This window comes from Lineus longissimus, chromosome 3 (genome assembly GCF_910592395.1).
Source record: "Lineus longissimus chromosome 3, tnLinLong1.2, whole genome shotgun sequence".
NCBI lineage: Eukaryota > Metazoa > Nemertea > Pilidiophora > Heteronemertea > Lineidae > Lineus > Lineus longissimus.
The window spans coordinates 24,978,171-25,005,290 of record NC_088310.1 but is presented as its reverse complement, the minus strand read 5'-3'; the positions used below and the strand labels follow the sequence as shown (position 1 = coordinate 25,005,290).

General features: G+C 42.3%; 3 protein-coding genes across 3 annotated transcripts; 1 reads left to right on the top strand and 2 right to left on the bottom strand.

Moving 5' to 3' along the window:
* Window positions 1-346: 346 nt before the first annotated feature.
* LOC135484872 (fibropellin-1-like) lies at window positions 347-7,540 on the bottom strand. The gene is made up of 7 exons (XM_064766567.1): window positions 7,457-7,540; window positions 5,708-5,853; window positions 5,379-5,512; window positions 4,781-4,833; window positions 4,373-4,529; window positions 1,063-3,985; window positions 347-692 (listed from the first exon to the last, which is right to left on the bottom strand). The coding sequence occupies exons 1-7, from the start codon at window positions 7,538-7,540 to the stop codon at window positions 347-349; spliced, it is 3,843 nt and encodes a 1,280-aa protein (XP_064622637.1).
* Window positions 7,541-13,577: 6,037 nt separating this feature from the next.
* LOC135484333 (C-1-tetrahydrofolate synthase, cytoplasmic-like) lies at window positions 13,578-22,828 on the bottom strand. Its single transcript, XM_064765694.1, has 20 exons — window positions 22,738-22,828; window positions 22,063-22,264; window positions 21,727-21,786; window positions 21,417-21,493; window positions 20,919-21,156; window positions 20,613-20,724; window positions 20,275-20,444; window positions 18,901-18,956; window positions 18,456-18,766; window positions 17,954-18,183; window positions 17,567-17,669; window positions 17,019-17,236; window positions 16,688-16,756; window positions 16,386-16,497; window positions 16,016-16,197; window positions 15,683-15,783; window positions 15,110-15,287; window positions 14,838-14,945; window positions 14,391-14,543; window positions 13,578-14,113 (listed from the first exon to the last, which is right to left on the bottom strand). The coding sequence occupies exons 1-20, from the start codon at window positions 22,770-22,772 to the stop codon at window positions 14,024-14,026; spliced, it is 2,805 nt and encodes a 934-aa protein (XP_064621764.1). The 5' UTR covers window positions 22,773-22,828; the 3' UTR covers window positions 13,578-14,023.
* Window positions 22,829-22,896: 68 nt separating this feature from the next.
* Window positions 22,897-26,299, top strand: LOC135484334 (CAAX prenyl protease 2-like). The gene is made up of 9 exons (XM_064765696.1): window positions 22,897-23,051; window positions 23,452-23,557; window positions 23,757-23,837; window positions 24,097-24,157; window positions 24,492-24,550; window positions 24,802-24,910; window positions 25,084-25,152; window positions 25,412-25,474; window positions 25,712-26,299. The coding sequence occupies exons 1-9, from the start codon at window positions 22,945-22,947 to the stop codon at window positions 25,918-25,920; spliced, it is 864 nt and encodes a 287-aa protein (XP_064621766.1). The 5' UTR covers window positions 22,897-22,944; the 3' UTR covers window positions 25,921-26,299.
* The last annotated feature ends 821 nt before the right edge of the window (window positions 26,300-27,120 follow it).

The following is a 27,120-nucleotide window of genomic DNA, read 5'->3' as shown; positions in this document are numbered from 1 at the left end:
GGAATAAGAAATATACATGTACAGTTATTCTATGTACATTTATTAAAGTAATGCGATGCAATATTGTAATCATATATAAAAATATTGTTTTCTGTGTACATTTCATTGAAATTAAACAATGCGATGCAATAAGAGAACACTTTTTCTATACATTTATTGAATAAAAACAATTCGATGACATCGTCCCCGCAGACGAATTGTCCGTGCGGAGTCCGTTACTGAGCGCCTCTTTGCAAGTAAGGACTTTTTTCAGATGATGTCACACTGTACGACAGATTAAAAATACACTGTAAATGACAGCCTTTTCGCCGAAAACTCTTAAAGTTTCTTAGTTTTATCCAAGACTTCAGAAAACCTGACCACGCCTGAACATCTCTTGCCAGTCATTTTCAGCGTTATGACCAGAACTCGGACGATGTTGGTACACTTCTACATCACCTCGTGGGTCCGCTTCTCGAGAAGACTCGCGTCCTTGGTGTAAAGGCATATTCCTTTGTTGGTGCATCGGGCCTTCATACGGATCTCTTAGATGAGCACCCCGATTTGCGTCGCGACGATAGTTATACTGCGGGTTCTCGAATGCCAGATGAGAATTTCCGAAGTCGTACACGTACGAGTTGTCCTCAGCATATATCAGCTGGTCCGGAGTCACTGTCTGGAAGTTGTCGTGCGGATGGCCGTATAATGGGTTTCTGTAATATAAAGAAAAAGCTACGATAACTTAAAGGTAGCGGTGGTCGGGGTGAAAGAACAGTGCTTCATATACTTATATGTTCCAAACTTAGGAAAATACATTGGAAGTTCATGGCGAAACAACTTGGGCCTCGGGGGAACGTGGGTGCTGGCGTGGGTGAACATTGGCGTGATAACAGGTCTATATTATTTACGTTTTACTAAGACCTTAGCCAATTAGCATAATTATTTACTTCTGCACTAAATGGTGACCATTGTAAATGGTATGAAATGTGTTGGCCTAATTCATCTCTCCATCACCATCAATCGCCTATGCTGTCACGACATCAGTGATGTTCTAAACAGACCATTCGAACGCACGCAACTTGCCTGTATCCAGTATCATATTGCTGGCTCCCTCTCGCACTAGAGCCACTAGATCCTAGCGATCCTCGAGACTCCTGCAACCCTTTAGAATCATAGAACGAGTTCCTCCCCAAGTTCTCCCATGGAATGTGAGCGGGGCGGGAACGGCGATAGCGCACGACAACAACAACCAGCACCACAATCAGCAGGAGGAAACCTGCGGTGGACGCCCCTATCGGGATGTAAAGATCCGTTACAGATTGGCGATCTGTTTCAGGTATGATCGCTGTTGTCGGGACAGATTTAATAATTCCGCAATCGACACCGTAAACTCCCTCTGGACAAGCACATGTAAAGGTGTTGACGCCATCTTGGCAAGAGCCGCTATTCTTGCACGGATTAGAAATACATTCATCCACATCTGTTTCACACACGACCCCCTTATATCCAGGCAAACACAAGCATGTATGAGAGTTAACACCATCCTGACAAGTCCCCCCAATCGTGCAAGGTGATGAGGCACAATCATCGATATCAGTGGAGCACGTAGTCCCACTGAATCCGGGTGAACAGGTGCAAGTGTAGCTGTTCACACCGTCATGACATGTTCCTCCATTCACGCAAGGAGAGGAGGCACAGTCATCAATATCAGTGGAGCACGTAGTCCCACTGAATCCGGGTGAACAGGTGCAAGTGTAGCTGTTGACACCATCCTGACATGTTCCTCCATTCATGCAAGGAGAGGAAACACAGTCATCAATATCAGTGGAGCACGTAGTCCCACTGAATCCAGGTGAACAGGTGCAAGTGTAGCTGTTGACACCATCCTGACATGTTCCTCCATTCACGCAAGGAGAGGAGGCACAGTCATCAATATCAGTGGAGCACGTAGTCCCACTGAATCCGGGTGAACAGGTGCAAGTGTAGCTGTTGACACCATCCTGACATGTTCCTCCATTCATGCAAGGAGAGGAAACACAGTCATCAATATCAGTGGAGCACGTAGTCCCACTGAATCCAGGTGAACAGGTGCAAGTGTAGCTGTTGACACCATCCTGACATGTTCCTCCATTCACGCAAGGGGAGGAGGCACAGTCATCAATATCAGTGGAGCACATCGTCCCACTGAATCCGGGTGAACAGGTGCAAGTGTAGCTGTTGACACCATCCTGACATGTTCCTCCATTCATGCAAGGAGAGGAAACACAGTCATCAATATCAGTGGAGCACGTAGTCCCACTGAATCCAGGTGAACAGGTGCAAGTGTAGCTGTTGACACCATCCTGACATGTTCCTCCATTCACGCAAGGAGAGGAGGCACAGTCATCAATATCAGTGGAGCACGTAGTCCCACTGAATCCGGGTGAACAGGTGCAAGTGTAGCTGTTGACACCATCCTGACATGTTCCTCCATTCACGCAAGGAGAAGAGACACAGTCATCAATATCAGTGGAGCACATAGTCCCACTGAGTCCGGGTGAACAGGTGCAAGTGTAGCTGTTGACACCATCCTGACATGTTCCTCCATTCACGCAAGGGGAGGAGGCACAGTCATCAATATCAGTGGAGCACGTAGTCCCACTGAATCCGGGTGAACAGGTGCAAGTGTAGCTGTTGACACCATCCTGACATGTTCCTCCATTCAGGCAAGGAGAGGAGACACAGTCATCAATATCAGTGGAGCACGTAGTCCCACTGAACCCGGGTGAACAGGTGCAAGTGTAGCTATTGACACCATCCTGACATGTTCCTCCATTCACGCAAGGAGAAGAGACACAGTCATCAATATCAGTGGAGCACGTAGTCCCACTGAGTCCGGGTGAACAGGTGCAAGTGTAGCTGTTGACACCATCCTGACATGTTCCTCCATTCACGCAAGGGGAGGAGGCACAGTCATCAATATCAGTGGAGCACGTAGTCCCACTGAATCCGGGTGAACAGGTGCAAGTGTAGCTGTTGACACCATCCTGACATGTTCCTCCATTCACGCAAGGGGAGGAGGCACAGTCATCAATATCAGTGGAGCACGTAGTCCCACTGAATCCGGGTGAACAGGTGCAAGTGTAGCTGTTGACACCATCCTGACATGTTCCTCCATTCACGCAAGGGGAGGAGGCACAGTCATCAATATCAGTGGAGCACGTCGTCCCACTGAATCCGGGTGAACAGGTGCAAGTGTAGCTGTTGACACCATCCTGACATGTTCCTCCATTCATGCAAGGAGAGGAGACACAGTCATCAATATCAGTGGAGCACGTAGTCCCACTGAATCCGGGTGAACAGGTGCAAGTGTAGCTATTGACACCATCCTGACATGTTCCTCCATTCACGCAAGGAGAGGAGACACAGCCATCAATATCAGTAGAACATGTAGTCCCACTGAAGCCAGGTAAACAGGAGCAAGAGTGACTGTTCACACCGTCGTGACAGGTTCCTCCATTCTGACAAGGGTTCGAATCACATTCATTGATGTCCAACTCGCAATGTGTTCCATTGAAGCCAGGTAAACAGGAGCATCTGTAACCATTCACACGGTCGTGACAGGTTCCTCCATTCTGACAAGGGTTCGAATCACATTCATTGATGTCCAACTCGCAATGTGTTCCATTGAAGCCAGGTAAACAGGAGCATCTGTAACCATTCACACGGTCGTGACAGGTTCCTCCTTTCTGACAAGGGTTCGAATCACATTCATTGATGTCCAACTCGCAATGTGTTCCGTTGAAGCCAGGTAAACAGGAGCAACTGTAACCATTCACACTGTCGTGACAGGTTCCTGCATTGTTACAAGGGTTCGACACGCATTCGTCAAGATCTGTCTCACAGTGCACGCCATCGAATCCAGTCGGACATGAACATGTATAACTGCTATTATTGTCAGTGCATGATCCTCCATTTAGACAAGGGTTTGGAAGACACTCGTTTGTCTCCTTCTCACAATCATTTCCTGAAAGAAGTGGAGGAATTTGTGAATTTATTTACGATGCAGTACATGAGTCAGGGACTCCAAGCTGACCACATTGACGATCATTTTTATCAAAGAGTATCGCTATTGGTAAACAGCGCTCGATCAATAGCCAAGATGCATACCAACATCACGTTATAGGCTACTGCTATTTCAGTAGCAGACCGCATCAATTGGCTAAGGTGACGGATTCACAATGGAAGATCTATCCATGAGAGCATCTCCTATTAAAACAAACATAAAATGCTTTGTCAGCAAAAGCTGAGCGGGACGCGGGACATTCTTCATGTTGTGTTGGCTACCCTGCCGGCCTTCGTACCCTAACTTGCGGACGGGATTTCTCTTAGTGATGGTGGTGGATAATCTTACCAGAGTACCCAGGATAGCAAAGACAGATGTACGTTCCAGTTGCTTCCTGACAGGTTCCGTGCGCGCAAGGACCGCTGAAGCAGTGCAGTTTTACATCACAGAGTTCCCCTGAGTATTCCGCATCACATTGGCACTCGGTATGCAGGTTAGGGAGAAGCTGTAAGTAAGGACCCAGTGAGACCAGAAGAACAACTTGCCTCGCCAGAAAATGTCTCTAGATGGTTGCATTGACGACAAGTGTTGGTTTGGTTATGATGGAATTGTCTGGTCGTTCGATATTCCTTGAAATGTTCATACGTTCCTGCTGCAATTGTTACCTAGTGATGCTGTGTGGCAGTAATTGCTAAGTTTTTGATTGAAGATAGGAGCAATTGCTAGAACCAACAAACAAGAGAGAAGAACACCCACCTTGCAAACGCCATTATTACATTTGTTGGATTTATCAAGATTTCTACAACTCCCTGAAAGCAAAAAGAAGAACAAGTTTTACTTTTGAAGCAAACTTACGTTGATTCGGGAATTCCTCTTCCATGCAACATCAGTATCCATGCAGTCATTTACATTTATCCAAACGAAAGCAAATGGAGCAGTATTCTACTGTGCTATCATGTTGCAAAACCACAGGTTCCTATCGTTGATTGTTTCAAGCAAGTTATAGTCACTTACTTGGCGATAACTGCAGACTGTAACTTGACGCTATCTTCTTTAGCAAAGCCAGGTTAAGTTAACGCCCAACAACCGGGTCCTGTTCTAAGACCTGGCATGGTCGTATGCACTGATGTTGAGTTACACTTAAATGCATTACAATTTAGTGCCACACTGACTTCAAACTACTCTGATGACCTTACTACATAAATATGATATTAAATGGTTTCTCTAAGCAGACTTTTTGTGACCTTCGTGCACCGAAGAAACGAGAAAGGATTCTGATCCCCTAGTACTATATAATAGAACGAATCAACATTTTATGCTTGAGAAAAATGTGGTGAATGTCCATTTCACTTACAGTCAGTTTGGTAAGAAGCATTGAATCCTGTGGCAACAAAGCTATCACCGTTACTGATGAATTCAATAATCAGACTTTTGTAGGATCCGCTGGTAACGGCTTCAAATGGTCTGCTGGTGACCGTGTCGCAGAACCTGGACGAAGACAATGACACCGGGTTAAGAATATTTCATCCGAGGTCGTATGTGTTACTGAATTGAAAATTGTTAACTGCCTTGAGATCACGAGAATTTCAGATGCTAATGTAAGAAAGGTGGTTGAGTGCAATTTTTGTAAAGGAAAGAGTCTGGCTGTATGAGGAATTAAATGATAAGTCACCGTATACATACACTTGTTGCTGTCCGACTCTATTGCCTAGATCATCAAGTTCTCCAACACGAACTAAATCATTCCTTGAACATATTGCGGGTCGATTCGACGCATCTATGTCGAACTCAAGGAAGGTGAGAACGATTCTTGCCAAGTTATCGGCAGCCTGAGATGAGCAAGAAGAAGAAGAAGAACAAGAAGAAGGTCAGGATCGGGAAAATGTCGGAGTGGTCGGCTAAAAGTGCCACTAAAGCTAGATCTAGGACTTCTATCTTCCGTGGCTGTACTGAACAAGCAACACTTGCTGGCAGACATGCCTGTGGGCCTTGCGAGAGTTTGCATCAATGGGAAAAATCAGATCTTTATCAATGCCAACATCTTTGTTGATCGAATCACTGTGAATGAAACACGTTTCGTCTGTCCTTGGCATACGCCAATATAATGGACAACACGTGTTGGTTGGATATATAGTTTTTCAAGAGAGATGTTACCTTTAACTTTAGTATCCAAAAACAATGAGTATTCGCCTTATACTGATTCGGAAAGAAGGGAGTCGTCAAGGAGTTCGATCCAGTAGATGGTATGATTATGGTTTCATTACACGACGGAGGTGGAGTAGAAATTGGGGTCGTCGTTGGCAGTGGCGTCGTCGTTGGAGCTAAGAAAAAGGTAAGAACAATTTCTACTATAGAATAAGGCCATGGCAGTATCCGATGTACAAAACTAATTTAATGTGTCTATTTTGAAACAACGTGACTACAATCTCACAAATTCAATATGGAGCTTAACAAAACTGTGTATACTTACCAATAATGGTGTATTTGATAACAAAACATTGGAAATTGACGAATTCGTCGCTTTTGAAGTTGAGACGCACTGCTTTGACTCCTCTGAAATCAAGAGGATCTGGTGGCTTGATCTTGGTACAGTATCTGTAGTTGAAATAAGAATCGCAACAGGTGAGTTTTGACTAAGCACCCAGACGATAATTTGTTTTCCCTGGCGAGTCTATTGCAGCTGGGTGATCCAGAGGCTTTCCATCAACCTCCCGACACGTCCCCGTCTCATTCCAACAAGAAAATCGTCCCCTGTGGACCTTCACGACAAGTTCCATCAAAACTTCCTTCCCGATTCGCTGCTGTAAATTCAGTGTTTCAGTGCCGGCGCCGTCGCGACTGGAATGTGACGTGAACTATACGGGGTTGCAGACTGTAGGCCTATAGAAGGTCGAAAAGTTCTTATTTTCGGAAGGTCACCTCCAAGAGTCGCCGACTAGCCAGTGGGTTACATTTCCTTCGTTGATGTACATTTTTTTAAAACTCAAGGATAAATGTGGTTGACCAGATCTTTGCTTACTCTCTGGGACTTGATTCCACGCCAGTCTCCGAAACACTTGTAATCGTCAAGGTGTCATGACATATCGATATCGTCTTACCACCTTCAAGTTCAAACACGGGAAATTCAAGCCGAATTGTGTACGGGCCACCAATGCTGGATGCCTAATAAATGAGAAGTGTTAGCATAAGCCTCCCTGAGGTACATTTACGGAGTTTTGGTAAACCTATATCGGCATATTGCCAACGCTGTTGATGAAGTGGTATTGGCTGGCAGACACGATTGTGCAACGCCTTTACTAAACTCCCCTGCACCTTCGAATCGTTTAATTCGCCAGTTTACCAGCACTTGAAAATAGATGTGGGAACCGAGGGAGAGTAATGTTGTTGCTTGCATCATTTGAAAGCTGATGGTTCATAAACATTGTTGCTTACATTGATGCCCCATTTGCATTTCGCCTTATTTAGGTAGAAGCCAGGTTTGAGGGGATCTTCCGGACACGCGATGGTCCCTGTCATATCACGAAGGACTTGTCTGGTGTCATTACACCAACCTGAATTCGGAAGAAGACATTAGAGTGGTTGCGCACCATGCACGTTAGAGTTGAAGTCGTAAGTGCTGCACAATCAACAAGGAAGGTGCATGGTTAATGCTCGTTATTTCAAATACTTGCATTGTTGATTCTTGCAAGCGCTCGGACATCGGATGCCATCGTTATTACGGGTACAGGATCAGAGTGCTACGCTAGTATCAGGTGCATTGGGGGACATCCTATCTTGAAAAAAGCATCAGTGCAAGCTCTGGGCGATGGTGTGTTGGGGAAACAACCCATCTTTGAGACTGGTCAGTGCTAGCTCTGGTGTATTGGAGAACAACCTTTATTGAAGACAGATTGTATCACAAGGCAATGCAAAGGGCAAAGGTCTGTGAAGGTGGCCGCGGCACCAGCCGGGGCCAGGCGAGAGCGATTTTGGCCATGTGCTGCGTGAATGGATGTAATAGGCAGCAGGAAATCCAATTTTTTTCTAGGAACTACGGTTAGGGGTTGCAAGGCGGATGATTTAAAGCCACCTTAGTTGGCTTCAGTGTCCGAACAAGTGGTCCGATGTCCGGTCCCAAGCTACCAGGTTTCTTGTGCTCTTAACACGACTCAGGTATTCCCTTCTAAAAAGTTAAATCTGACAAAACAATTGATCAACTTGTTTAAGGAATTTAGGTGTTTCCCAGCATGTTTTGATGCTCTTCTCTACTTCAAAGGTATTTTGTTTTCGTTACATACCGTGCCCTCGGTGGAAACATGCCTGAAATAAACAACGTAGAACGAATGACCATTCCTCCACCACCCGCAGACTCAACGTACAAATGCCAGTGTATGAAGACTCTTTCGAGAAGAAGGAGACCAAGATATCCCGATTCGAACCAGGATAGCTTTAGCTCCACTGCCTATTTTGCAGTTCCTCCTTAGACTCAAATTCCTTGCGACGTTGCTTTGCTGCATGCGAAACCGGCCTTATTACGTAGTAAGAAAAAGTCGTTCTTCTTTCAACGCTTTTAGTTGTTACTCACATTGCATGGAACCATGGACACCTGTTGACTCTAAGCTGACTTGTTTTGAAAGTTTCTGTCAAAACCCATTAAAACAATTAAGATAACAAAAGAAGAAAATATTCTCAACTCACCAACAGGCTGACTAAAAGAAGAATCTGACCATCCATTCCTTCAAGCTCTTAGTCTAAGTCTGTGGTAACAAGTTTGTCCAACATGTATCATTATATTCACAGTCTTTTATCCCCTTAAAATCCTAATGTCATGAAGATATTGTGACATTGATCCTGCCCGGCCGACATCGGCACAATGATGACGAAAGAATGATAACGGCATTATACCGAAGACTTAGCTAACAATAATCACAAATCTATAGCTGTTGATTACGTTGGTAATTTGTGGATTTTGAGGATTAAAGACATGGGACATTGGTGGAGTGTCAAGAACATTTCGCTTTAGATGTCTATTTGAATAACAAGAAACAAATTATTTTCTGAAAATGATGGAGTATACTTGGAGCCATCGTCCTGATGTTTTGTCACACTGTCCCTTCTTCGGCCAGATATTGCCCATACAAACAGTTTTTAATAAGTGATATCAGTATTATGGCATTTGACACTTGGGATTAATAGTAACTAGAAATAGACGGAGTTCAAGACATTAGTTTGTTTATTGATAGTTAGAAGATTCCGATCGAGAGGTCAAAGTCTCGGACAAAGTCCATTATAACAATAATAATGATTTCTTATTATCCGAAAGGACGAATGAGTTGAAGAGTAATCAGCCTGCGTCGACTCAACTGCAGTAATTAACACCTTCAGCGCCGAACCACGTAGATCTACGTGGCCCAAATCCCCCCCTCTTTGAGCTGGTTATCGGACCAAACGGTCTTTCACGGTCTTTTCAGTTCCTACCTTGCCCTGAAAATGGCGATGGCGTAGTTCTTTCATGAAGTCAATGAGACACCGATAACCAGCTCAAAGAGGGGCTTTGGGCCATGAGATCTACGTGGTTCGGCGCTAAGGCCCAACAGAGCAGATTGGTTTCCTTGATGTCTTCATTGGCAAACCACCACGACCAAATTGTGAAAAGATTTAGGAAATTATGTTTCTGTGATGTTTTCTGCCCATGGTTTGCATTCTGAAACACTTAAATCCATTTTGAGTCTAGTAACCAGAATCAGACAAAATCACTTACACTTCCTTCGCGCTTGTTCGGTTAATATTACCCTAATCTTTATTTTCATTAACTGATTTTGAGCATAATATAACATAGTTGATGTGAACAATCGTGGCAACCGTCTCCGGCGACGTTGACGGTAAGGGAACTAACGGTAATATATATATGTACATGTGTATATAATCAACTCCTCTATTATCCCTTTCGCTTCAACAACAACACGTTCGTCAAATTAAACGACTTCAGATCATCATTCCTCATCGGTTCGCATAAAACAAAGCATAAAAGCTATTTCCATCGAATCGTTGTTTTTGCTATAGTCAACCGCGGATTGCGTTGTAGATATGGGATATTGAATTTAGGCAAGCATTCCGATGTGTTTGTTCTGAATGCCAAAGATCACCAGAATGAATTTTACGACCCACATCTATACTTTTAAGATATTTTATTCAAACAACACGACACCCAATAAAAAGCACATGACATTCACATTATATTTCACAACCTGATTAATCTGTTTTGAGACTACACACTGCCTATAGGTTTGAGATTGAACTAGGTTTGGTATTCGCCAAAACTTTTCCTCGTCTACGAACATGTCGAATCAGTACCAAAGAAGACGATGTGTAGTTTTGTAAAATGCCTCACAAATTTGAATTTGTATTTTCTCATCGTCAGCCATGTTTCCATTTCTTGCATGTGATGAATGCGCAGTAAAGATTCTGATCACCACAGCAGTTACCACCGGGCCATGTGCTGCATGTCTGGCCCTCTTTCCGGCAGATACGACTGAAAAGTACGAGAAATAAACAAATCAGCAGAAAGTAGCAACTATAGAAACTTCATCTGCGATGATGTCTTCTCCAAAGCCTTACCTCCACTGACAGTGAACTACTCAATACAATATTATACTCGTTTTATAGCTCAGACTGTGAGGGCTGATGGCCGTATATGGAGCAGCGTAGCAGTTACCTTGACTGCGAGCTACTATATAGTAAGTAGTATGGAACCACTAGCTACATGTACTAGTATATGGAACAGGGTAACAGTTAATTAGCCCGTGGAACTTTTGAATAAATTGTGCCTGTATGATGAGCAAGCGGGGACCATTATGTGGAGCAGGGACAGTTCCTTTTAACTATGAGGGCATCAGACATTGTCACTGATGAGTAAGTGGACGGGACCATGCATGGAGCAGGGAGCAATTACTTTGACTATGTGGACATAAGCTATTGTCACTGAGGAGCAAGTGGACGGGACCACGGATCAGTGAGCAGTTACTTTGACTATTGAAAGACATTGTGCTAGGACAATATATTGTCCTGGGGCAGATACCTTGACTTGTCAAGTCGTGGGGAAACGAAGTTAAACGCATGCCTACATCATGTACATGTAAATCACTTACTTTCCCTTGTGTGTTCGTCCAGGTCGCGTTATTCTGTAGATAACATTTGAACCTGAAAATTGAATCACAAAATATTTCAGAGTTGCATTTTGTGGATCAGCGTTCATTTAAAGCTACCCCAGGGTGGTTCATAAACCAGGAAGAATCAGTATTACAAGAGGTTTTAATCAGAATGGTTACTGATGTTGCTGCTACTTTTAAATCCTTCAGAACCCGAACGTACACTTCGGGAATGCACCAAGAGAAGTAAGCCTACCAACAGAATTTCTAAGATTTCTCACGTTTTGATCGTGTGGTCATAATCTTGTCGTGTCCAATAACAGCCGATGAAATCTCCACCACAACCAAGCAGATGATCAAACAAAGCAACAGAGACTTCATCGTTTCGTTGTTAATTGGCTGAATTCTGGCTGCGGTCCCAATCGTTCTTCCTAGCTTGCGAGCTTCAGGCAAAATGATCCTGGTGAAACGGCTCGGCAAAATAAATAGAGCCGTATTTGATTTTGTTCCCGTTATATAACTGTTGATGAACCGCCAATGACCCACCATCTCCTCCAACATCGTGCTTTTAGTGTCCAGCCAAATGACCTATGTGTGATGTGGGAACCTACGGGCTGTGAGCGGGAAGCGTGATCAGTGGCAGGTTCGTGGGAATTCCGTTATTCGACACGTCAATGCCATTAGAGCTCAAAATGATGCAGCATCATGTTTCAAAACGTCTCACAGGCAAATTAAATCATCAGACAAAAAAGATAATGAGAACTAGTGATCAACTATAGGGCCTAAATGCCACACGCTAGACATGACAAAAGCCGCGTGAATTTTCACTTCGAGGACCTCCCTGACAGACGATGAACATGTGAAAATAGCCAAATGTTGCAGCTAACAAGTGTGACATCCCGGATTGTTACAAAGATAAAAACGGTCAGACAGATACTGATGACTGTAAACCTCTGACCTTGCGAGAACAGCGGCAGGTGCGTGGATAGGTGACCAGGCCGAATCAGTCCTGGCTGCTCCACCGTGTTGACAACATGATGAGAGTGATGAGACAGTCACAGCCAGGCCGCATCAATCTTCACCGCACTGCCTAGTTGTTAATATGGCGAGAGAGATGAGACAATCACAGCCAGGCCAAATCAGTCTCGGCTGCTCTGCCAAGTTGTCTACATGGTGAGAGAGATGAGAGACAGTCACAGCCAGGCCAAATCAGTCTTGGCTGCTCTGCCAAGTTGTCTATATGGTGAGAGAGATGAGACAGTCACAGCCAGGCGGCATCAGTCTTCGCCGCACTGCCTAGTTGTTAATATGGTGAGAGAGATGAGACAGTCACAGCCAGGCCAAATTAGTCTTGGCTGCTCTGCCAAGTTGTCAACATGGTGAGAGAGATGAGGAAGTCACAGCCAGGCCGAATCAGTCCTGGCTGCTCCACCGTGTTGACAACATGATGAGAGAGATGAGGAAGTCGCAGCCAGGCCGAATCAATCCTGGCTGCTCCACCGTGCTGACAACATGATGAGAGAGGTGAGGAAGTCACAGCCAGGCCGAATCAATCCTGGCTGCTCTACCGTACTGACAACATGATGCGAGTGATGAGACAGTCACAGCCAGGCCACATCAATCTTCGCCGCACTGTCTAGTTGTTAATATGGCGAGAGAGATGAGACAGTCACAGCCAGGCCGAATCAGTTCTGGCTGCTCCACCGTGTTGACAATAATTATGGTGAGAGAGATGAGACAGTCACAGCCAGGCCGAATCAGTCCTGGCTGCTCCACCGTGTTGACAACATGATGAGAGAGATGAGGAAGTCACCATGATTACTGTTGCCAATAATTTCATACGGTTTCATGCCATTGCAGATGGTCAATTCCCATCGGGTCGTGGCTGAAAAGTACCCCGGGATTTCTCCATTAACCCACTTGCCTAGCTTCCGAACTATCCCCAAGTCCCAAGGAACGAAACAACTACGACTTGGAACGAAACTTCGATTTGGAGCGAAACGACTGGGGGCGAAATGGTCATGAAGCGAAACGACCAGCATTGTAGTCCTTAATTTTAGTCAGTTTTAATTACTGGCGGTAGGTAGCAGCATCGTATTGTCCTATAAAAAATAACTGGCATGAAGGGACAAGCCGACAGACACATGTGGACCCAACCTACCGATGCCCTGGAAACCAAGCCAAACTCCTTATTCAGTTTGGAACAAGTCACAGCCAATTCAGCAACATTCATCTTCATTATCCTGACCAATCAGATTATCTTCATTGAAGACAAAGGCACAACCTTACCACTGATGGTAAGGAGACACTCAATAATGTCAACAAAGCTTAAATGAAAATACTGGAGACAATTCATCACCCATCACTATTATACAGGAACAATTCACTGAGTCAATTCTGATGGCCAACGGTTTATTGAAGAACAAAGTACTGCATCATAGATCAAGAAATTTATTTTTTTTCAAATAACTTTTCATGATATGATATGAAATCAAATACATATTACAGTGTTTACTTCATGATAACAAGAAGTTCACCTTAAATCGACAAATCTTTATCATTTCTATCATCACTAACATAAGCCTAAATGCAATTTATGACTTTCTTCATGAGTAAACAATAATACAGTAATGAATGAATTCTGAGACTTAATACTGAGGAGAGGATTAATCTGCAACAGTAAAGAGAACTTCTATACATATCATCTGGACACAATCAGAAATGAAATTCATCATAAATACCAAGACAGACAGACAGACAGACAAATGGACAGCCAGGGTGAAAACATTATGCCCCCATCTCTCTTCAGACGTCGGGGGGCATAATTATTCTGATATGGTATTTTAAAGTCCAACTGGCACAAGTGGGTCGTTTACATGAGTCCCAGCACTTCTTCTGTCTCTGGGTCGATATCAATATCATAGAAGCATGGACGAGTTGGCAGGCCAGGCATTGTACTCATCTGAAAGAGAAGAACAAAGAAAATTACATTACACATTTTGAGATCACAAGTAAAGAGCAACACGCATGCTTTAGTTCACATGGACTATTACGCCAAAAGGTTAAATTCCCAGGGAGATGAAAACATTTTACTATCTTAGTTGCCAGCAACAACAATAGGACTCAAGCCCTTCACTCACTAGGTTCTTGAATTCTAAAAGTTTGAATATTTCTCGCTTTGCAAAAGATACCACTGGCATACTATGAAGAAGTGTGGAGGCTCAAGGATAAATACTTACGGTTCCGAGTAATGGATAGATGAATCCAGCACCGACACTAGCACGGACATCTCTGATGGGAACTGTGAACCCTGTCGGGGCTCCCTTCAGGGAAGGATCATGAGACAGCGACAAGTGAGTCTTGGCCATACAGATGGGCAATCCAGAGAAACCCTGAAAATGTCCATGGAATAATTTTAGCAAAGCGATAAGGTTGTGAGTGCATGAAAGAAGAACATTTTGATACTCAACATTCACGGCAAGCTCTCAATAAGAAACTAAAACATCTCAAAGTGAGAACACAGACACAGATGGCGTGAAGATCCTGTCAGTCTGAACCAAAAACCACCTGATGACAGATACGTGACTATGCAGTTAAATCTATCATTGCTATCTTCAGAAGAAAATATCCTTCATTCCGCTTCTTATAACAAGAAAACTGAAATAAGAAACAAATGGAAATTCTACCTGTCTTTTGTAAGTGTCAAGTTGTTTCTTGGCATCTGGCAATATATCGATCCCATCAGCACCGTAAACTTGTTTGGCAATAGTTTCTATCTTCTCCTCCAGGGAGAGCTGTAAAATTAAGAACAGACAAATCCTCATATTACGTTATCCAAATTCCTGGCAATATTTGGTACAATTCAAGGTAAATAGCTCTTCAGTTTCAGGTTCCCTCATGTCACTTTCACACAAAAAACCAACTCAAAATTTCAGTATGAGTACTGAAATGAACTTACACTGAGGTCGTACAAGAATTTGAAGTCATTTGGTTCCTTGCAGGCTCTGTCGACTGCTTCCCCCAAGTCCTTGGCACCGGCGCCACCATCTGCCCAATGCTGACAAATGATCGCATCAAAAGCACCTGCTGCTCTCGCCTCCTTCTGGACAAGCTCAAGCTCGGCTGGCGTGTCAGTGCTGCAAAAGGGAAAATATACAGAATGTTTATTAGCATAGAAATCATGCTGAAATAGTAGACCCTCCTGATCCTTGTACCCTTTTGTAAAGTAGATTGAACCTGTCTAATGCCTATTCAAGTTGAAGCTCCATAACAGCAATGTCAACTCTGTGTTACTGTCTGGTGCAGAAAGTTGGGGAACCACGCAGGGAATCATGAACAAGCTATCAGCATTTCACAAGGATACTCCGCCGTATCTGCAGATCTTCTGGTAAAATAAAATCTCAAACAAGGACCTATGAGATAGGACCATAACAGATGATATTGCCCCTCGTGAATGTGTCTACCAGAACACTAACAGGAAGTTATCAGTTTTGGATAGACAAACCAAATTGATCATCATAAGCAAACTCACTTAAAACCATTGATCGCTACGACCACCGGGATACCGAAGGTTCGAGCTATTTGGATATGTTTCTTGAGGTTGGCAGTCCCCTTCAACACAAGGTCAAGATTCTGAAGAAAAAAATATTGTATGAAATGGAAGGTTTAGGGTTTTCATATTTGTTTCGGAGCAACTGTCAGGAAGTTATAAATCAATGACAGAATACCTATAATATCAAGAAGTTATGTATATTCAAGTGATAACATCTTTATCTTTAAGGGGCACAGCCATGAAATTTTCATTTAATTTTGAAAATATACTTCAGTAAATTCTATTGAGTAGTGGGTTTGTAAGTACATGTACCTCTAATGTGTATTCCGAGGGTAAAGGCACACCAGCAGTGACCGTCGGCCCACCGCCGTGCATCTTCAGGGCTCGTATCGTGGCGACCAGCACAACAGCATTGGGAACTAAACTGGAGTAACGACACTTAATGTCGAAGAATTTCTCCATACCGATGTCTGAACCGAAACCGGCTTCAGTAACTAGAAAAGATAAGGAAATATGGAAAGTCATTATAATCACATATTTTAAGTGTATATGATTACCAGCGCCGGGCTAGGGGAAATCTGGATCACTTGACTTGGTCACACGTTTGTCCAGATGATAGGCCATTGAATTCTCGTTCTGTGAGTCACATACCCAACTCAGTAAGTTTGAAATAAATACATACCAACAAAGCCGTCTTCGCCAACCAATTTGAGAGCAATCTTATCAGCTAGAATGGAAGAGTTGCCATGGGCGATGTTGGCAAAAGGACCAGCATGGACGAATACTGGTGTTCCCTTGAAAGAAGTAAAGAAAATATTTTCAGTGGCCTGGTGACTGGATTGGAGACAAGCTGAAGCTGCTGTCAACATGGATGGAGCTATCTGTTTTCCCTGACATAGACAGCAGGTACAAGGATGCTCATTTTTATATCTCATGTGATGGAGGTTATAGGACATCAATTTTAAGACTAATCAAATATCATACCTCTAATGTTTGCATCAGGTTTGGTCGAATGGCATCTTTCATTAGTACAGCAAGAGCACCACTAACACCCTGGAACGGAACGTCAACAAATCAAATATAACTGAACAAAATGTACATGTAGAATGGTTAAGTGCTTGGGAGCTAAAAATTACCCATAATTGACCAGTACTTCTTCAGAAGGAGAGATGCATCTCATTGTCTCTTTTAAGCTACGAGAACCTGGATAAGCTTAGTCTGATAAGCATTTCCATCAGATCACTCTTTAACTATTACCATTCTGGTCCAGGTCACTAATATCATAGATTATGAAAACACCCATACATCAACTCACCACATCATCAGCAGTGACTGGGCGTCCCTTCTTATCACTGGCTACCACCATCTTCCCCAGCCTCTCCCTCATGTCCTGCAAACCGGTTGTCAAAGCAAGCACTGCCATGATTTCACTGGCTACCGTGATGTCAAACTGGGTCTCTCGTGTTTTACCCTTCTCTGTCGGTGACTGACCAATTGTAATCTTACGGAGGAATCGGTCATTCGTGTCCATGACTGCAGAAAACGAAGTGTTTGTAAAGATGTGACATAGAAATTATGGTTGATTGAGTGTGGCTCCCTTAGATCAATACCCAGATGCAAGATCTTCTGGACAGCGCCAGGCATGTGTTTGTAAATAATAGTACTGATGAAGCTGGAGCTGGTGTGATACTCACTGGTTTTGGGGCAAAAAATTATTTAAAATGTGACATTTTGACTGGTAGATATGGCTAGATTGGTGTCATACATCACTTACTTTTCCTCTGCACTGCTCTTAAGTGTTGCTGTTAATTCATATCACTGCCGTTGCTGCTAGTGAATAGGCCCTTCGACTCCATGACTTACCTCTCTGCCATGTGATAGTTTCAGGGTCAATGTCAAGTCTAGCAAACTCATGGATCTCATCTTCTGTCAATTCATCAGGATTGGTTGTTTTTATGCCCAATTTCTGAAAATGATTTCAAACACATAATACATCATGTATGTTGCCAAAGGCATTCAAATTTGTATTCTTCTCTCAATCAACCTTTTGCTTCCAACTTCAGGAGGCCTTGCTGAGCTACAGCTCTGGCCATCTTGGAAGTTCTCCACACCACAGATGACAGAATACTGTGAAAGTCATAACTCCGCCAACAGAACAATTGAACCCTCACAATCGGAAAGCTTCACTGTAAGGACTGCATTTTGTAAGACCCAAGGGTTGCCATAACAACAGGTCTGAATGGCACCTACCTGCAACCTGGACAGCTGAATTTTAGAGAATTCCCTTGAGCCCTTCTTTTTTGGTACCAAGCGGCTATATAGGGCAGAATCCGTCTGCGTTGACTCATGGAACATCCTGGCATCAATTGCAGCCGCGAGAAGGTTGTTGGCAGCAGTTATGGCATGGAGATCTCCAGTCAAGTGGAGGTTGAATTCTTCCATGGGAATGACTTGCGAATAGCCACCACCGGCAGCGCCACCTAAAAAGAATAAAACAATGATAATCAAACTATGAGGAAGTAGACAAGGGTGTGAACACAAAGGCATAAACATGGTAGAATACTTCATTAGGCACCTACATATTTCATGATATTGATTTTATTTCAAGCTAAGTATGCAAAATCATACTACCGGTACATGTAATATATCCTAGAAGAAATTGGTCCAGTAGTTTGTGCACAGTGGACCAAAAGGACGTGGACATTTACTTCTGAAAAGCCTAAGTCGCACTGCAGGTTCCTTAAGATTTTACCTTTAATTCCAAAGGTGGGACCCTGTGATGGCTGTCGTACACAAGCGAACACATTTTTCTCCAGATGGGCTCCTAATGCCTGGCATAAACCAATGGTGGTAGTACTTTTGCCCTCTCCAAGTGGTGTCGGTGTAATTCCAGTCACAACAACGTACTTTCCATTCTTTTGATCCTGAAGCCGATTCAGTACACTCAGCGATACTTTTGCCTTCTTCTTGCCATAGAGGTCAACCTCATCCGAATGGAGGCCAACCTCATCTGCTAGATCTCCGATGTTCTTTGGGACTTGAGCTTTTGCGATGTCAATATCACTGGAAAGCAATTTGTGTATTCGCTTAAAACCTCATAAATTGGAGAATGCTTCAGACCATACATGAAGCAACTGACTTTAGCTATTTTGATAACCATGTCCTTGAGACTGAGGTAACAACCGCACCTAACTTACCTGGGAACAGGACGAAGCAGATTCAACTTCAGCAGTGACAAATCCCACTTTCCAACCTGGAAAGAAAGTTAGAAGAGTCAATGGAGAATTTGAGCTGATAATGTTAAGAGACAGAATACAGATTGGAATGTCTTGTATGAATTCATGACTCATGTCAACAATCACACACAGCACTTCATGAGGCATCCTTCAGGTGTTCTTAATGACTGGTGTACTGAATCAATCAGATAGGAGAGATTATTTTGTTGCCGATTGCAGCAATAATGATTGCAGGTCACAGAGATATAAATTGCTTGTTTGCAGGTGCTTATAGGGAGCTGATCCATGATGGGATGGGAGGTAGTAACTAAACTAGAATTCTAAATACAACATGTAAAATGACAATCACAAATGGAATGAACATGAACAGTTGAAAACATCCTATCCTACCGTTCCTGAAGTCATAGTGTCCTGATGTATCTGCCAAACCAAATAGAGCCCTCACACCCCTAGATGTACTTTAGATCAAACACTTAGTATATAGCGGCAGTACAGACCACATTTGCGATAACCAAACCAGTAGTTATTTGGTTATCAATACGTCAATTTGACCCAAATAGAACTGATTATCACAAATTGCATGAATCGAGATAATATGGTCAAAGGTAATCTCCCTGGTTATTTTTAAAACTGTGTATAAAATATTTTTAATATAATGGAAATTACACATACATTTAAATGAACAGATTATTTTCAACAAAAGCTGAAGTAAACTTGACAACTCCACGCAGGAACAGGAAATTCACAAAATCTCACAGGAATATTGGGACAGGTATCACCTCACACAGTCAAAGACAAGGGAAATACAGGCTAGAACTAACTGGGACTGTGTCCTGAGTAAAAGCACATACCTCTTGAGATTATTGTTTTAAACTACATCAGAATGAAATGTCGACATAAAAAAAGTAATAAAAGATGAAATAGGTAAAAACAGATGAAGAATGAGTGAGTGTAAATAAAAGCAATGTTCACCACTGAGGAAACCAGGCATCTCTTGGTGCAAATTACAGCATGTCTGGGTAACATGGTGGAACAGTGTCTGATAAGGTTCATATTGAACAGAAAATAGTGCACATGTAGACTAGCATACATGTGAGGTTCAATGGAATATGTACATCTGGGGACAGGCTATGTCACACCTACTGCCTTTGTTATACAAATCCACCACAGGTGTTCAATTGTTGTGATCAAGCTTAACTCCAGCTAATGTACACATTAATTACTAGTCTATACAACAAGTCATTCTAAGATGCTAATGAACCATTAAAATACATACATAAGCAGACGCCTCACTAAAGCAGAACATCAGTGTAAATAAATAAAGATAAACTTCACCTTTGAAATCGTCAGGCATTTCTTTGCACCATCTACTGTATTCCTGAGTAACATAGCCACAGTCATGGGCCCCACACCTCCAGGAACAGGAGTAATCCACGAAGCATGTTCCTTGCATTCATTATAATCAACATCACCGACAAGACGCTGACCACTCTTTTTCGTGGCATCTGAGTAAAAGAAGAGAAAAACTTGTTAACAGTCTGGAAGGTCTCATTTTTTTAATCAAGGTGGGACAGAGTTAATTGCAAGACACCTCTCTCAAAGTATCTCTCTTACAGGTCACTATGTAATCTCTATCATTCTTGATTCTATTCATATGTTATTGGTTAATATACCTGGAATGGAGTTGATGCCACAGTCGATGATGACCGCCCCTGGCTTAATCCAGTCTCCCTTCACCATCTGAGGACGCCCAACGGCCACAACCAGGATATCTGCTCGACTCACCTAGAAACAGAGAGACCACAGCTAAAGGTTATCTATAACTGCAAAATAGCGAGTTTATCTTTTGGTATTTCTGAATAGGCAAAACCATTAGGCATTTTGAAAGTTCAAGTCTTGAATACTGCAGCCCTGATTCCAAGATCAAGGATGGACAGGAAGACAGATGTACCCTAAGCATTTGATATTTCATCGCTTACCTCAGCTTTAAGGTCCTGTGTTTTAGAATGACAGCAGGTGACTGTGGCATGCTCCCAGGTCAACAAATCTCTCATTGGAGCACCAACTATCTTACTGCGGCCAATCACAACAGCCTGTGAGCCAGCGATCTTGACGCCAGTCCTTCGGATGAGTTCTAGGCATCCGCGAGGGGTGCATGGTGGGATGCAATCAGTCAAATCACCTCTTGATAACTTGCCTGCATTGTCCTCTCCAAGGCTGTAAAAGTTCATTTCGATGATAAATCTACAGATTCTGATGATACCCTATTAGATAACGTAGAAATCAATTTTTATGATACCCCAAAGATGGAAATATATTTTGGCAACATTCTGTAAACGCGGAAACAAAAGGTACACAAATATTCTGGGTTTAGAGTACACCATTTGGTTTATTGACGTAACTATGACGTTTAACATGGAGTCTTTTTTGCAATGACGTCATTTGTACGGCCTGAAGAGAAATACTTGAGTATTTACCCATCCACATCTTTGGCTGGGGCTATGGCATTTGTGACTTTATGAGCATCAATAGGACTATCTGTATCAAGAGGCAGCTGAAATAAAAGTAATATCTGTAGAGTAGAGTACTAGGACATATAAAACAGAAAAATATCATTGATTAAAGTCAATAGCCCAATTCATAATGCTCATTAGGCCTACTGTCTGTCACCTTTTTTTACTTAGTCCTATCAAAAGCTTAAACTGTGCCATCAGATCAAGTTATCACCTGCGTCAGAGATTGCAAACTGATTTTCTCAAATTAAATACATGTATAAACAAGACTCACCTGAACAATAATTCCATGCACTGTGTGATCAAGGTTCAATGCCTCGACCTGGTTCATCAACTGGAATGTACAATAAGTTCTGAGTAAATCAATCGAAGTTCAGGGTTACATAACTGTTATTGATCAAATTATCAGTAACTAAAACATTATAAGGTGCGTTTTGCAATGATATTTTACATTAACATCAAATTTTTTTTCATCCCTAAAGTTCGGCTCCTGATTGATGTTTGTTTTTTGGAGGCTCCAACTCCTTGTGATGCGGCTTGGACTGGCAAAGATGCCCATCTCTTTTTACGCCAAGAGAGGTTCTCTTTTGGAAGACAAGGGCAGACTTACCTCCCTTTCGGTAATAGTCCTTGGTAATTTGAGATGTTGTGCATTGACTCCACACTCAGCTGCTGCCTTCAGTTTCATCCTGATGTAAACATTGGAATCATCTCTATCACCAACCTGGACTATCGACAGGCCAGGCTTGAAAGAAGGACATTCTGATACCTGGATAGCTGCTACCTCTTCCTTTATCTGGTTACGGATCTCTCTGAAAGCAGAATGTGGGAGACACTGTAATCTCGCTCCCAAAGGCTCACAGTGATGATGAATATGACATTGTCTGAAGTTGGCTTCCCAGCCAATAGGGCCTGCCGCCTGCCCTAGCCTGGCCTAGGCCTTCCGACTAGGCCCGGGCCCCGATTCATCTCTAAGACAGTCCAAAAGGTCTGATATCATGATGATGATGGATAGATGTACAATACACACGAGCCTGGGCTAGTCATGTTTTATCGTTATTGTACATGCTACATGTATATCATCATGGAAATTAATTCATCTGCACGTGTCATGGCCTACATGCCACATGGACATGCATCATTGCATGTGTGTCTGATCCAGCCTGAGGAGTCTGATGTGATCATCATGGTGATGAGCCAATGATATCATTGATTTACAGACTTGACAGCAAAATCGAGATACATAAATAAGTTCATGAATACTAAGATATTTTTAATTACTTACTGGGCAACTTCTTTTCCACTCAAAACGTTCGCCATATCGAGTTTTTATTGATGTCTGGGGCAAAAATTGCCGGGAGAAGGATAGTTGTTGTCGTTTCAATTTATAAACTTCGGGGAAAGCCTTGTCTTCGGCAGAGCTTTTTGCGGCAATGGTGGAAAAGGGAAAACGACGTAACAACGTGATGGTGGGGAGAAGAAAAATTAAAAAATGGCAATCGAATTTCAACTCGGATTTCCCCCCGCATTCCTTCTTTCACTCTTTTTAGCCATTGTTTATGTTGGCAGTTTATATATATGGAAGACGTCTGCCGATCGGTATTAACATTTTAACTCTCTTTGATGTTGAAAACATTGGAATTGTGTATGAAACCTATTGTCGGATGAGAAACTACTGCATCCATTTTCAGATTTTGATTTTACAATACATGGCCGTCCTTATTATCATCATTAAATCGAAAAGGCTCTGATTTTGAACCAAATTGAATCCTACTGATATTCAGACACACCTGAACACCCCCCCCCCCCCCCAACCCTACACCCCCAACTCCAGATCCCTATCCCATGCACTCCCAGTTCATCTGACTCCCGATCAACGCCAAACTAAAGCAGCCAACATACCTTGCGTAGCCATAGGAGTAGTCTTACTAGCCTATAGAATGAATAGTGCTTTCAACATGTCATTTTTGTGGATTGGAACCTTTCTTTGTCATTTCAGAGATAATCCAGACACCATAAAGAGACGCTTTCTTAGTGTATCCATTGTCTGCCTCCTTGCTCCTCCATTTCTTTGGATTTTTTCCTCAAACTCCGATGCACCGGATGTAAGTGACAGCAGTATACTCCTTTGAGGACTTAAATCAACACCACTATCATATCTGCAGAAGTTCCCCGATTTTGTATCCATGTGCATAGATAAGTAACCCAGGTTATAGTACTTGTATTTGTTATGTACCGTAGTTGAGGTTTATTCACTATACCTTAAAAATCTTGTATTTACTAACTCAGAATTTTGTTTTACAGGCACGCACATTATGGGAGTGGTTAGGAATTAGAATTTCTGGGATAATTCCCGCCTCTGTTCTTCCATTTGTTCTAACCTTTGTAAGTATGAGTGAGAAATTGGAAGTACTCATCTAATCTTCATGCTTCTATTAGCCATGCAATGGTAGGACGATTCGAATGGAATTTAAGACTCAAAGACAGTTTTGCAATCTTGAAATCTTCTTGTTTCTCCTCCAACATCTTTTGGTTGGAAGATGGATGTTCGGTAAGATGCTGATGCTTGCATTATAAGGTTCTTTATCGATTGATTCAAATGTGTATGTGTTTAGTAATAGTATGTATGTTTGTTTGTTTCCAGGTCTTGTTCCTTGGCCCAGTAGTTCTTCAGTATGTGGAGGGTATAATATATGTTTTCGTTGGTAAGTTTTTGAAAAAAATATATCAAAAATTTGTTTAAAGGAAATTAGGGTACAAGTTGTTGCTCGCTCCTCGTTAGTTGGATACATGCCATTGGCTTTGAGAAGCAGAAATAAACCAATAACTTTAGTCTTACATGGAATGGTTTTGCTTTGTCATGATCTTTTTGTCTACCTTTCTTATCTCTTCTAAAGCAGCTGAATTTTGCATTGTCTTTTACACCTGTTTCGAAATTGAACTGATGACATGTAAAAATATGTAAGGAAAAATACTGGTCGTTCTTACAAGATGACGGGCAATTATGACCGACTTTGTTAGTGCAGTTCTTTTTTCCAGATCCAAGGTTTTGGTGGGCAAGCCTCCGAGACATCTACTGGCTAAGAAATCATGTTGTGGTGAGTTATAGTCTTTAATCACTGTCTTTCTCAAACCCATGTACACACAATTAAGGTCATTAGCATGCTCCTCCTCTGCTCATGATTAATATTCGATATTCGTTTTTGACATGAGGTGCTAATTAAAAATATCACACTCACATTGAGGCTGGTTGCAGCATGTGTGAACCTTGTTCCTTCAGATTTTAAGAAGTAAAGTCAAGATGGGGCTTATTTCTGACTGAATTATCCATTTCCAATCTATTTTTCAGGCCCCCTTCTCAGAGGAATTCATCTTCCGTGCCTGCATGCTGCCATTGTTAGTCCCAAGTCTTGGTGCCACGAGAGCTATATTTATGTGTCCACTCCTGTTTGGAGTAGGTAAGATAAAATAATTTTGTCTCTTGGGGTACACCCATGACTATGTGGTTTATTAGGTGTATTTACTGGCTTTTATAGTTGTCTAAAAGTAGTTCCCAGAACAAACCATTCTCCACTACAACAATTTTGTAACTGTGCATTAAATGATTAACACTGCTTACTTGTGGTTTCAGCTCATTTACATCATGTGTATGAAATGGTAAAACAAGGAACGCAGTTCCAAGATGCTTTGTTCGTTTGCTGTAAGTATATTTTATCTATTTCCGATAGTTATCGTGGTTTTGTGGCTCAAATTAAGTCATGGAAAGTGTAGAGAACTCTTTGTTGTGGTTTAATCCTGAGAAACCCCTGCTCGTCCTCCTTGTACTTTTTGGCTTCACTGACTTGCTTAGTTACGATGTACCACGATTCATGTGAGCAATGTCAAGTTCAGACTATTTACAGTGGATGTACATGTTTTATGTGTTGTTACTGCTATTGACTTTCTGTTTATTTCTTCAGTGTTCCAGTTCGTATATACAACTCTATTTGGAATATACTCAGGGTATCTGTTTGTTCAAACAGGTGAGTCACTTAGACTTTGATATTATTTGTGTAATTGTCTTTACCCCAGAGCATTTATGACTACAAAGAGGGCAAGGATTGTGTCTGTTGCTGATCTAAACAATGGCGAGAGTGATCTTAATCTGGTTGAAAGTATTTGACGTGATATAGTACAGTGTGTTTTATTGTACACATTCCCTATTCTAAAATACCTGAAATGTGTGTTAGTCATAAGCCTAACTTTCTTTATGATTTCAGGGCACTTGGCAGCACCAGTCATTGTTCATGCCTTTTGCAACCACATGGGATTCCCCAACTTTGGAGCCGTTTTATCGTACAAGAGATTACAGACAAGACTTTTCCTCATGGCTGCCTTTACTCTAGGACTTGTTGGTTGGGTTATCTCTGTCCGCCGCATTACAGAACCCAGTTTATACAGCAATCATATCTACTCACTGGATATATAGGACATGTCAGCATCATTTTCAGTTACTTGTTTGAAAAAGATCTCAATACAGTTCAAAGGAGAGAAACAACCTCCAACTGCGTTGACCGGATCTCGCGCCTGGAAACGCATGCCCAGTGTGAACATGAAGGCCCAAGTAACAGTGAAGAAAAGTAGCATTTGTCTTGTCGCAGCTCCCCATATCTCAGTTAGTTAAGAAAGTTAAGAATCTTTGGTGAATGGAAAAGGGGGCTACAATGACCCCTTTATCTTACTTGTTGTCTTTAGATATTTACTTGTGATATTTATTTGAGATATTTAGTTGTATAGAAAAATTGAGAATGTAGTTAAGTAAGTGTGAACACTTAAAGTGTTTTTGTATATGTTGGTAGGGTACTTATAAAAAAGGATAATAAACAGTTTATTCTGGTAGAATGGCAGTCTCCTTTTGCTTCTGTTTTGTTTTGTTTACTCGGCAAACAAACCATCTGACCTAGAACGTGTCCTGCATCCATCAGACCTAGAACGTGTCCTGCACTGCTCAGACAAGAAGACTATCGTGTTTGTCATTGTTTGATTGATTCAGTGTTGGACTCATAATCAAGGCTTTGCTGCCTGCACTTGCACATCGCTTAACATTGGGCACGTTGCCTACATCTCATGCAATATCATTGGAATGAGATGTGTTACAAGGTCTCATCCAAGTGTTGAAGACGAGTAGCTGGTGATGGACATCCCTGGCCAAAGGCATGAGTGGTGAGGCCAATAACAATGCAGGCTAGCAAGAGCAAACGCTTAGTCTTCACAACAATATCAATAAGCTACTACTCTAGCTAGATACTGAAGACCTGATAGACCCAGTCGTAGATTTTGATCAAGCTGCTCACAAGTTTTGATTTAGACAATGGCATGAATCTGAGAACCATTACATGTAAAAATCAGGTCTGTAGATATCCGATCAGTTCCCCAAGCCAATGTTCATAACCTGGATTGTGTAATTGTCCCATCTCATCAGATCGAATCCAACTGAGACATTGGCCACACTCATTATCTAGACACAAGTCTTCGAGATCACGAAGTCCCTTTAACAAACTGCCTGTTATTGAGGAGGGGGTTGGATCTACAGCAGTAAGAAGAATGTCATCAGATGTACAGCTCCTTCGAATCTGATTATGACATCCACCCAAACATGACCTACAGCTGAGGGCAGAAATCTGACTGT